The sequence below is a fragment of the Apostichopus japonicus genome, chromosome 16, assembly GCF_037975245.1.
Source record: "Apostichopus japonicus isolate 1M-3 chromosome 16, ASM3797524v1, whole genome shotgun sequence".
Classification (NCBI taxonomy): Eukaryota; Metazoa; Echinodermata; class Holothuroidea; order Aspidochirotida; family Stichopodidae; genus Apostichopus; species Apostichopus japonicus.
In genome coordinates this window covers 35336038-35348610 of record NC_092576.1, presented here as the reverse complement: position 1 = coordinate 35348610, position 12573 = coordinate 35336038, and the positions used below count along the sequence as shown (strand labels likewise).

Below are 12573 nucleotides of genomic sequence, written 5' to 3'. Positions count from 1 at the left end.
TATAGGAAGGGTCAAAATAGTGGTGAAACAGGTAACTGTCATTTATGCCAAATACTTATATATGGTGCATTTTTTTTTTGCAAATTTTAATTAACATTTCAGAATTGTTTTTGTATAGGTTGTACCCACATACACGCTACGTGTTTATTATTTGGAGCTGGAGCAACTGTAAGCATCCCGGTTTGATTGAAATTCGAAACATTTTAATGAAAAAACAAGAAGGAAAAAAAACAACAAAAGTCTTGAAGAATCAAAATACATAATGAAAGCAAAACAGAAACAGTCGAAAAGCCTAGATCCAAAAAATATAAAATGAAACCAAAGCAGAAAACTTAACAACTCTTCCCTTTGAATGATCACACTTGTTAATAGCTTGTTATTATAATATCTTGTTTAAGGAATACGTCACCTTATAAATTAATATTTCTTTCTGCATTTAATTTTTCAATATTCAAAATATCATAGAAATATCGTGATACCATCAAGTCTGTCTGGTTTGCTGAAACTTTTATTTTGCAAGTAAAATGTTCTTAAAGTCGTCAAACCGTACGTTAAAACGAAAACTTTGAACATACTTTGTGTTAATTAAATGGAGGAATATATATATAAACTGTTACGTTGGAATGCGAAATAGAAGACGGACTTCCAGCCACAATCGAGTGAAGCACAAGTCGAACTTCTCGCCGACTAAATATTACCAGAGTCAGTCCAGAATTAGCTTTATAGCCACCAACACCTGGCGTAACGAACTTCCTCAACGGAGACAGAAATTTTTCACCTTCTCCGAAATAAAGACTGGAAAACTGTACTTTCACAGCAAAGTCCTCTTCAAACTTCTGAATGGAAGTGTAGAATCAATCTTGGTATCGATATCTCAATCCCTCAGAAATTACTGGCAGTTGAGCACTGACGATATATAGTAGAATGGTATAATCTGTGTCGTCGCTTGTATTCGTTCAAAAACTCAGAAACTCTCCGATCTGGGCGGGTTTTTATACGATTCGCCAGGTCAAGAATAATCTAGATCTTTCTCAATACACTTGACCCAGTTTCTCTATTCTTGGAAGTCCTTTGCATATCTCGCGAACATTCCAGAGAATCCACGAAAATGAGTGCACAGCTTACACGCGATTTCACGTAAACCGACGTTAACCCGAGACCAGCGCGTCATCATAAGGAATATACCAGAACAATCGTGTATTGCTCATTACATAAATAACATCCTGACGTTAACCCGACCTAATTTCTCAAATATTGATTGTCACGTAGGCCATTTTTCAAATACTTTCTATATAATAACATTAGGTTCCTCACTAGCAGTAACTAGCATTAGGCTACAATGGGCCCTCGTAACAAAACACACACACACATATATATATATATATATACACACATATATATATATATATATATATATATATATATATAATACGTAACAAATCTTTATGTACTTTACAAAGTTTTCAAACTTACAGAATTTTAATGTTTCTATACAGATTAATTCGTTCTTGATAGCTCAAATGTTGAATATTTTAATTTGTAAATAATGTTTATAAAGTAGTTTTAGGCATCTTATTTCTTGCAACGAATTATTTTCCTTTTCACCACAGCCTGCAGTACTTCCACTTAAGACAAATCTAGTTACAAATCACTAGTACCGAGACATGTGGATTAAGAAACACAGTTTCCAGAAGTAGACTATCGTTTATAAGTAGTTCTTACAGCTTAATTCGAAGCATGATCATTCGAAAGCAGTGATATTTTTTTCTAGTTTATTAATACAAGACGTTTTAGTATAATTTCAAGTCATGTAATTACATGAATACTTTGTGTGTTACTTATTGCTCATGGAAGATAAATATAGATTAGTCGTAAAAACAAAATGGACCCCATATACAGGCAAATGCTGTAGAGTAAAGGCATGAATACAATAAGGCGTTGTATTATAAAGTGATCATGACTATATTTACCTTGTTGGATGAAGCTAGGCCTGACCATTGTGATTAAACCTTGTTACTTTACAATAAAATCTTCATAAAAAGTACTTACGTTGCGAGACGACTCCATCTAGAACTTACAGAATCACCAGAGCCTGACTACTCATGATGCAGTTGCTTCGCTATTATTGATAGGTATACTCAATGCGTCATCATATTTAATACATATTCAACAAGAAAGCCCAAAGGAAAAGCAACTGTGCTTATTGTAACTATCTTAAAGTGAAAGCTCTTCATCTTATACTTCAGTCTAGAGTGAAGGGCATGCACTTACTGTTACTCATTGTACATGTTACAGTTTCGATATTGATATTTTATCGCTCATTCACCGTTTAGTTTGCCATCATGTTAACAATAACATTAAATCAAATCAGTTTATAAAGTATGAATCTAAAATAGAAACTACTTGATCTGAGTGATTTTGGTTGATCAAAAGTAAACCTCTTCACAACAGACTACGGGCATAAAATAGTAATGATTGATGGGCTTTGTCTTCTTTAGAAAGCATGAATATGAAACATCATTTGTTCATGATTACTAGATTATTAACATTATTCATTTTCTATTACCTTCTACATATCTATTAACATTTATTAATTGAATAGAAATGTATTCTTTTATAGTCGATTCTGGTACTGCTTAAAAGACAGCACAATAAATAATAAGGACAAATCAGTGACTCATCTGTATAATTTTCACGAACACAACTTGGTACATAATTTGCATTATCTTCACATTATTAATATGTGACAGTTATTGTTCTACATGGGTTGCTATTTGGATAATTTCAATAACTTACATGATTTAACACACAACTAACCTTCCATTTGTGCTGGGAATTGGAACCGATTGACACCGTAATTTTCTCATCTTCCTTTTTTTTTTCTTTTTTAAAGAAGGTAATGACTAACAACATTGTTTATATTGGAAAAAATTAAATTAATTCATCATTTTATAACTTAATTTATATTTCCTGAGACAACTGCTACTTTTAAAATTACCAGCCTTAAAATTTACGTATTATGTCAACATTAGCAAGTTTATAAGTATATCACTGACTAGCTATAATTCGTAATGCCATTAACATTATATACAGATATGAAGGTAACACAACAAAAACGCTACTGCCATAGCGTTAACAACAATATAACTCATTTTGTGTTTTATTGAACGGCGCCCCCACTACGGTACTTGGTACAGAATATGAATTATGATTGAAGTTTGAATTACGGTTTGGTTGCAAATTCTCTAAGGTACAGTCGCGAACGCTTAAAAAATAAATCCATTGGAAAGTTCCAGTGATTTTCTGCTGATTTATTCTGATCTCATGTTGCCTTATTCATTATAACGTAATCATGATTTAAATCTTAAAGTTCAATAACGCTCATTTATACAACAAAGACTGCTCTTAATGGGCATCATTCAAATATAAACAACATCTTTCAAGCGTGGGTCTAAATTTGTTTCACCTGCTATGTATTTTATAATTATCGTACCGTTTGTTGTGAGAACAGTTACATATAATTGTACAATTTCAACTTTTCTTAATGAAACGTATATACACTGTAACATGGGTTATGGCAGATATGAATAATTGTAATGGATATCGCAAAGCTTCGATTTGGAAATTTGTGTTGGAACATATTGTGTACACCAGTTTTGTAATTAACGGCATACATAAAGATTTCATCTTTCGGTCTTGATAAATAATCCATATTGTTGTTGTATCGGATTCTTGTAAGTTCGAATTTCACTCTGATTTAGCTTATTATATATAGTCTGTGCAGTTAGGTGAACGCTTTTTGAAAGGACTTCATCGCCTAGAAAGAGCACGGTAATTTACAGACTCCGTGACTGGCTGTTGTTCGGCAGATTATAGTACGTATAAGTATAATGGGCAATGGTATATACTAGAATATCTTATATTTGTTATATTTGTAAGTGACAAAAGGCATTCATGAAAGTAATATTTGGTGGCTAGATGGCGGAATATATAAATATTATACATAGTGTACGTCAAATTAAGAAGAACAATGTATCATAAATGAACATTAAATTAAACAATAGCTAAACATGGTAGTGCAAGAAGACAGTGCTTCATTGATCATATAAATTGCTGACTGACTCATTATTACCTTATGAACCGTATCAAACCTATCAAACGTAAGTTGCTGATTCAGGATTCATAACCGACGCCCAGCCATGAAGGAACGACCTGTCGTACTCTGGGCACAGTGTAACACGAACCATTATGGTTAGTTATTGTTTATTGAACAGCAATGTAAATCTACGAACGTTAAGGGAATTTAACACAGAAGAACTTATAACTACAATAAAGAACGCCAAAAAAACACTAGTAACATGTATGTGTCTGTAGTGATTAGCTTTGTGACCGTCTTCATTTATTATGTCATAACGTGATTCTTTTTCTTTTTGCTAAGATTACCTTGAAACTAACTAAAAAAATCGGAATTGATAGAGCAGTTTAATTTCAAATGTCAGAACGTTGGGTATTCTCAGGGTCAGAAGGGGTCACTCCGGGTAGTGCTTGTTGAGGCTCTGCTTTTAATTTAGGTAGTTTGTGGACTTTAGGTAAAGTATAGAACGTACCCAACGATGGATGCGTAGGTGTAAGTTCTACTATCTTGGTTGCTACGTGCTCTAGTACTGATTAAAATACAAGTCTAAAAGTCCCAACACACGAAATCCGTTTGTTACCAGTTACAACCCCTCATAAAATCCTTCATTCGCTCCATCAAACAGGAATTTGCTGTATTCCAAGACGATCAGTCTGTAGGAGAATCGTTTAAGGTACCCCCATGCTAGCATTTCGTCAACCCCCCAACCTTAAATTTCTTCTCACTTCCTCAAGACTCCCCCACTCAGTTTCCACCTCTGCAGGCAATTTTCCTTGCGGTTAACATAGATGCCAAATATGCCCCCATATTACCAGAGGCACCGTGGTCAAGATTCCCAATACTGACTTTAGTCTTAGACCCCCTTCCTCTCTTGTGATCCTATTAATGTTATTTACAATTTCTATTGTGTACTTTGCAAAGAGGGCAATTATGCAGGTTAAACAGGCTCCCGGTACCGCTTACGTTTTAATAATCACAAAAAATCTAATCTATTCGTGATACTTTTGCAGGATTCCCAGTTTCCGAAGATTTCAATCTTCATAGTCATTCTCTAAAACACCTAAAATGTATTTTTATTGCCTCGAACAATTAAACTACTGAACGTAAACGTAAGGAAATCCATTGGATCTTTCGTATTAAGTCTCACATCACCGGCCTCAACAAAGACTTGGGAACCCTTAACAACTATCAGTTCTACAAACATATGTAATCCGTTCTTTGCCCCTTAATCCGCTTCCTGTATAGTCATGGTTTATTTGGTTGTCATTCCATCATTGCAACTTAGACTTATCTAGCGCCAAACTTTCATTGTGTTACATGTTGTACTTTTCATTCGACTGCCAAGTATTGCTGACGAAGGTCCCAGGAGGACCAAAAATTCCAATATATTTTCTAAAACTTACTCCTTATTTGTCAATGATGAGTCATATCTTATTTCTCTGGTTTTCTCTAATAATATTTTCTTTTGGAGAAAACGTGGTTTTTCTTTATATTATATATAAATAAATATATAAATAAATATATATATATATATATATATATATATATATATATATATATATATATATATATATATATATATATATATATATAATAATACTCGTATCGTCCACTTTTTTACCCAATTACACGGAAGACACATGTTTATTCATTCCAATGGTAGGAAATGACACAATTACGCAAGCTACATCAGTAAGACCGAAAGAAATATACACTTCAAAAGACCTGGCACAGGCTAGCAACGAAAGTGAAAGTAATTTCTATACCTAACGGTCATGCAGACAGAGAGGTTTGATTTGCGCATGATCCGTGGGCAGGGCTTGTAAATGTTGATTGATGTTTGTAAGAACTACAGACACGTTAAAAAACATGGCGAATTTTGTTCAGCTCAAAATGTTTAACGTCAGATAGCTCAATACAAATAAAGAATATAATATAAAATTTACATTCAACGGTGTCATTTTAACTTAGCTTTTAGGGCAATAGGCTGTAAAGGTCAAAGCTTAAATTTGGCAAAAACACATTGAGACTTGAAATACCCATTGTAATTGTAGCTCGCAAGTGAAAGTTGTTGGTGTTCAACATAACAATCTCTCGAATGATCTGTTAAGGGGCTCTAAAATGGTACATTCATAAATAGTGCATGTAAACACACATTTTAAAGCCACAAGTCTTTAGCTTATCGTAACAAGACCGATGCCATATTAGCAGGTAATCTGGGGGTTATTATTGCCATGGAAAAAAGATACGGAGTACGTTTGTGAATTTGGTCTAGGTAGAATGTATGTCCCCTTTTTTGTGCTCGGCACATGTTAACCCAATCTAGCGATAGCATTTGATTGCTGCAATGGACATTTCCTGATTCTTTGAAAGGGATAGTAAAAGAAAGGGTACATAGTAGTCTGTGGTGCTCTCCAAGCCAAATATATTAGCCATTACAAGAAAACAAAATGCAGTGTTAATTATACATCATAGCAGCCTCAGTAGTAACACAATTGATCAGTTGTTAACCTCTGACATACGGTTGGATAATAAAGTTGTAGCTTGGAATTTTCAAATCATAATTTACATTCAGAAGTCTATTACTCTGTGATTTATATGTCAATTGCATTGCATACCTTTTAACTCGTACCATCCAAGTGTTTTGTTTTTAATTACAATATCTATAAAACATATAATCTACTCTAAGATAACCAATGTCGAAGAAATAGTAACGGGTATTAACACCATCGCACTCACAAAATATAGAATAATAATAACTTATATTCCTTCTGTGTTCACACTGTTATGGTATAGTTAGTATTAAGTGTCCTTTCATTTTTCGGAAACAAGTTTATATACCGAGTGTATGTCTGTTACATCACATGACTGTGTAGACACAAAATGCAAAGTGATTATTATGATATATTTTTTTTTATTTCACCCGGTGGCATGTACGCTATTTGCTAGCTTCTTGGTTTCTATAAATTAAGCATTCGATATCATTTATCAGATCGGCATCTTCTATATACATATATCTTTATTTAGTGATTTTCCAGTTACCTGTGACAGAAATGTGGTAATGTGGTCAGGTATCTACGTACTAGATATTACACAATATTGTAATTTTATGAAGAATATTTCATTTTGAGACATACATCGTATGAAGTATGGGTTTGGGTTGAAGCTTGCATATACAAAGATAAATACTATACTAAGTAAAGAGGCAATAGGAGTTCCATTGGTGGTGTACTGGGTCGTTTGAAATAAACATTTATGAAATGAACGAAAAAAACTTGATTAAATTTCTCTTTAAAACAAAAACCCATCTTATTCTTTGCTTCTAAGAAAAAGGAAGAAATATCTTCGTAGTGATCTAATCGGGACTTAAAATATGTGTTGTACTAGAAATAAATGATATGTTGTCATCTATGATCATACCAATATTTTACAGTGCGATGGTATTTTATTTAATGATAAAGTTCAATTGGATCACATATATACAAGATGTTAAAATTGTATGTGATATATACTTTTAAATTAAATCCTCAAACGTGAAACAGTCAAAATAGCATAAAAACGTTTTTGTTAAAATCACCAATACTTGTATTTTTATGTGCACAATGACCAAGTGACTTTTAATTAAATATTTACAAATATTTACAAACTTATCCGAGCGTTACCATGGCGTAACATTAAAACAATATTACAGTATATTGGTACAACTCTGTTGTTAATTTCAGCGTTGGATTCTACCTCCAAAATAGTATAGATAAAGGAATGAGATGTTCTCATTATCCTTGTTTTTTTTCGGGGGGGGGGCTACAATCTTCGACAAAAATAGATGGGACACCCCACTCCCCGTATCATTTTTGTCGAGGATTGTAGAATCAAATGATGTATTTATGTATTTAAAATGATTCCTTCTTATATATCGTAGAAACAAAAACATGTCTCACCAGCCATCATTCTTCTCCATCAAAAATTTTTCCTGAATGAGGTATCACCTCAATATAGACGGAAGTTCTTTTTTTTTTATAAAACTACCTAAAAATAACACTGACTACTTGTCTTTGTGTCAATATTTCCATAATTTGTTTAGTAATTAAATAATTATTACAAAGTTAAAGTAGTTACTATTGAGCATAGTTGTCATACTTTATAAAAAAAAAATGATGTTTATAACTAAGACCGTTAACTACCGTCATTAATCATTTTATTCAGAGATAATTAAATCACTTTTCTTTCCTAGCTTTACGCAAGCAGGACCACATTCTACGTTCAATCGTCTTTAGTAACTTTTCGTCGAACGCAGCGAATTAAAACCAGCAACACTTCACCTGCAAGGTAGAAAAAAAGAGATTTTGTTAACAGATTTTTGTTAGTACATGCGATTACGATTGCTATGAATCATAAAATTAATTGTTTAATTAAGGATTTTGAAGCCTCGTTATGTGTTCATATATGTATCATATTTCAAGGTGAATGTTGTTTGGGCAAAATAAAATAAAAGATAAGGACATTAATATACATTTCAGTTGATAAGTATGTTCAAAATCATTGCTATGAGGAATTGCTCGGACATGTTATCATCCATCTACCGGAATGTCAATGATGGTTGTTTTTGTAACCGGTGTGACGCAATCTACATATTATATTTCTGTTTGTAGGTAATAAATACATCACATGCGCGATGTATGGATAACGAAATGTAACAGGTGCAATCAAAGGTAGTGTTGCATTACAATCACTTTGGATGTGTCTAACACGCACCCAATCGCAATGTTGCTACCTGATACCGCGATTGTCGTATACAAACTTAGCAGAAATATTGTCTATCTTGTATTACAGACGTTTGCTAGTACAACTATATTCGGAAAGGAACACCGTCATACTTTATTATCCAAATGTTAAAAACAGGAAATAATGTATACTCTAGCGCAGAAACACATAGGACACCTTTAGGGCACCGCTGATGTAGGATTAAAACAGATACTGTGATGGTAGATAAACAAGAATAAGCATAAGCTCCTATAGTTCACCCCTCCTCCCCACACCACATTGATAACTGCTGATGATAAAAACAAAACATGTGAGAAGGTGCTGTTGTGAATAAATGAAATTGCTATTTTCTATGTATTCGGGTTGCAAAGTTTTTCAAGGATAAGAAAAATACAAAAATACGAATAATCAAAGCGTTTTAATTCGTAACGAATCAACGATATCATGCTATATATAAAACATACCTGCTACAGCAAGAACGATGCCAACGTCGAGTAATATGAGCAATGTGGATAGGGTTGCTTGGTACTGAACGGCCACAGGAACTGCTGCTACCAAGATATTGAGGAATATCGCAATGAGCGAAAACAGCTAAAAAAAAGTAGATATAAACATTTAATCGTTCACATAGTTATACTTCTATATTTAATAACTAAAAAAAGAAAGATATGTCTTACTATTAAACCATTCACCAACGTATACTGATTCACTTCATTGCATGTAAGTATGGTTGCAGTGAGGTTGCAATATAAAATACTGAATATATCTCTTGCAATAGCTTAACAAATTTAGTTAACTTTTCGTATTTTCATACAAGTGCTCAAGTTATAATCAAACTTTGTTTACAAGTGCATGAATAAACGAGATACTTGTATGACTGGGGAATGTGAACATATACTGTAATAAGCTCCGACTTTACCTGTAGATGCTGTTCAAACGGACTTTTCATAGGAGAAAACTTCACATGAAGAGACAAGAACAGAACCGATGTGCCGATGGTGAATAGTTTCGTCAAAGCGTCTTCCCAGCCAAGAAGTGTAATTAACATCGTCTGTCCGACCTTCCTTCCAAGCTCCAATATCTCCCAGAACCAGAATTGCTCTTTGTAGTTCTCGGTAAGAAATTTCAAGCAGGTTGGAATAGTTCGACAAGTCGCTTGATGACCATTCAATAGGGGTGTGATTTCGTTGGCACACAAGTTGTTATTAAAGCATGCATCATTATTACTTGCTTTTATAATCTTCATTTTTGTAAGTTTCCTGCAATACTTTCGCAGCAGGATTAGAAGGATCAAAGGGTATGCTATAACATATAGGACGGTTGCAATGTAAGCTTCAGTTTGGTAGTGTGCAATGGATTTACAATTAATATCATAGTCAGCCCTGAGTAGTGAAATCGTAATGCTACTGTCGCGGTCAACCACAAATGTATCACAGGCACCGGGATAAATTTCAAAAATAGCATCACAGGTTGGTTGGTATGTTATAAAGAGACTAAGAACTACGTAAGTAAGTAGCTTGGACTTGATCTTATCTAGTTTAACCATATTTTCTGCATTAGCAGTTTTCTTGCAACATTTCAGGTAAACTTTGCATATTAGATAAATCCACGCCGGTACAACAATTAATCCTATAGGGAAAATGACCGCAATTTGGAATCGAATAATTGGATCAAGTAACATATGGCTATAAAGGCACTGGGGTCGGATAATAATTTTTATCAACTTTAGAGATACAAAAGAAATCAACTGTCCTACGTATCGTAATGGCCCAGTCCAACTAACGACGTTCACGCTCTCGTAGAGATCTCCAACTACTTGATAAAATCCAAGGAAGATTTTCATTCGTGATGAAAGTTTATCTACAAACAGTCTTCCGTCATGTTGTCTCGTTTTCGTGTTTTTCCATATGACTAAAATGATAATTAATAAAAACGCCGACATTGTTATGATCATCTCCAAAATAATCCACCATTTCTGTTGACAGGGAGCGCAATAATTCAACACAGAGTAAAATGCATTCTGACATTTGCTGCAAAGCCATCCTCTATAACCTTCCTGGCAATTACCATTGATTCCAGTCGCTGTGTGACTGTCGCTGTTTGGGCAGTTTCCGGGTCTCGGACACTTGAAGACCCGAGGTATCTTTAGAGTATACCTAGTGGTCGATGGATCGTAACTGTCATCAAATGTAAGAAGATTTGTGACGAAACTAGAGTAGAGTGAAACGTTCATACCAGGAAAAGACCAATTCCAATAGTAACCGCGTGACAGACTTTCAAAATCATTATTACAGTTTAAGCCTTCCGGTAAGCACAACTTACATAATCCAAATCGGTCGATGCGGGCATAATTCCTTTTACAAAAGCAAGCTCTGAAACCAGCATGTATAGAATGATTAGTTCCGTCTTGGCACGTTGTGCAGTCCAATGCAGAGAGACCTCCCCCTTTTTTGACAAAATTACCGTTACTGCAATGTTTACACTTCTGGCTTCCAATTTCGTCTTGATAATAACCACCTGACAAAAAATAATACGGAATTAAGTATTACACGTTATCTCAAGTCCGTCCGTTTTTATCGGTTGGTTGGAAACTATAAAACGACACAGACTAACTAACAACGAAATCACGTTAAATGCTACACAACGTTTGCTTCTAAATGATTAAGAGAAATACAAAGGGTTATCACAAAATCGTTCAGCCTCTTTTGATATTTAAAATAGGACGAGGAATTAACACCTTGCCTTAAAGGAGATGAATAGTATAATCTTCACCTACCTTTAGGACATTCACGGCACTCTCCATATCCATTAGCAAAGAGGCCAGGAGCACATGGGCGACATTTTTCTATTCCACTTAAATTCTGACACATGAACCCCTGAGTTTGGAAGAACTTCGTTAGCGGCTTGAAAGAGGCTGTGAAGGTAACTTCAGGTACAAATGTGTCACGTACGCAACACCTGCATAAACAAAATAGTTTAATATTAAAAAGAACAAAGAAAGAACAAGTGTTGCTAAGGGAGGAGATAAGGGAACAAACGAAAAGTAGACGAACTTACCCGAAGAATTTTTTATTACTCCATGGGATTTGATGCAAGTTGTCACAAGTCAAATATCTATGTGGTAAAAATGTAAGATTTCTACTTTTATGTTTACATCATGTTTTGCATTTGTGTGGAATCATTTTGGAGTAAATCAGTGTGATCTGTTTTGTCAAGGGTTCTCAAAAATTGAAATGTTTTAAAGAATGTCATCGGAAATGAAATTGTTAGAGTCATTACTGAGGCTTGTTGTGATTGTAAGACAATTTAGGTTTCTATTGAAATTTGTTATCTTACATTCGTGAATATAGTCTGGTGGGTTTTTATTTAGTACGTAATGTTACTACTTACATCGTTGCATTACCCATACCACGTAAAGCTGATTCAGATATGTTACTGATGTTGTTCTTGTATAAGTGGCTAAAACGAAAGTAGTGAATCAATAAGGACATTGGGAAGTGAGTGATCGAAGGAAAAAAATAGTAAAATGTTATCAATTCAAAAAGGTAATAGTAATATATTTAAATTAATTAAAACTACTAGACCGATGTTTGATGCAAAAGGCGTTATACAGTGTTAGTATGCCAATAGTTCCAAAGTTAGCATTGTATGCTTAATATATCTTTACTTAAGTACAA

The 12573-nt window shown here is 34.0% G+C and overlaps 2 protein-coding genes and 1 long non-coding RNA gene across 4 annotated transcripts in view; 1 reads left to right on the top strand and 2 right to left on the bottom strand.

The window, feature by feature from the left end:
- Window positions 1–4322, bottom strand: part of LOC139982242 (uncharacterized) — a 14779-nt gene extending 10457 nt beyond the window's left edge. The window contains exon 1 of the mRNA XM_071994894.1: window positions 2050–4322. Within this exon, the coding sequence (XP_071850995.1) occupies window positions 2050–2067 (18 nt within the window). The 5' untranslated portion in view covers window positions 2068–4322. The remainder of the gene's footprint in view (window positions 1–2049) is intronic.
- LOC139982244 (uncharacterized) overlaps window positions 1–10997 on the top strand; it is a 15140-nt gene extending 4143 nt beyond the window's left edge. The window contains exons 2-4 of the long non-coding RNA XR_011798071.1: window positions 8367–8461; window positions 9822–10011; window positions 10882–10997. This is a non-coding gene — a long non-coding RNA (uncharacterized lncRNA). The remainder of the gene's footprint in view (window positions 1–8366; window positions 8462–9821; window positions 10012–10881) is intronic.
- The window catches only part of LOC139982239 (uncharacterized), an 81986-nt gene that overhangs the window by 25926 nt on the left and 43487 nt on the right, over window positions 1–12573 (bottom strand). The window contains exons 21-22 of one of the 2 annotated variants that reach the window (XM_071994887.1): window positions 9361–9487; window positions 6537–8454 (exon numbers count right to left, since the gene is read on the bottom strand). In XM_071994887.1, coding sequence (XP_071850988.1) covers window positions 8396–8454; window positions 9361–9487 — 186 coding nt within the window. In that variant the 3' untranslated portion in view covers window positions 6537–8395. Of the gene's footprint in view, window positions 1–6536; window positions 8455–9360; window positions 9488–12573 lie in introns of those variants that run through there. The other variant, XM_071994888.1, reaches the window with a different exon arrangement.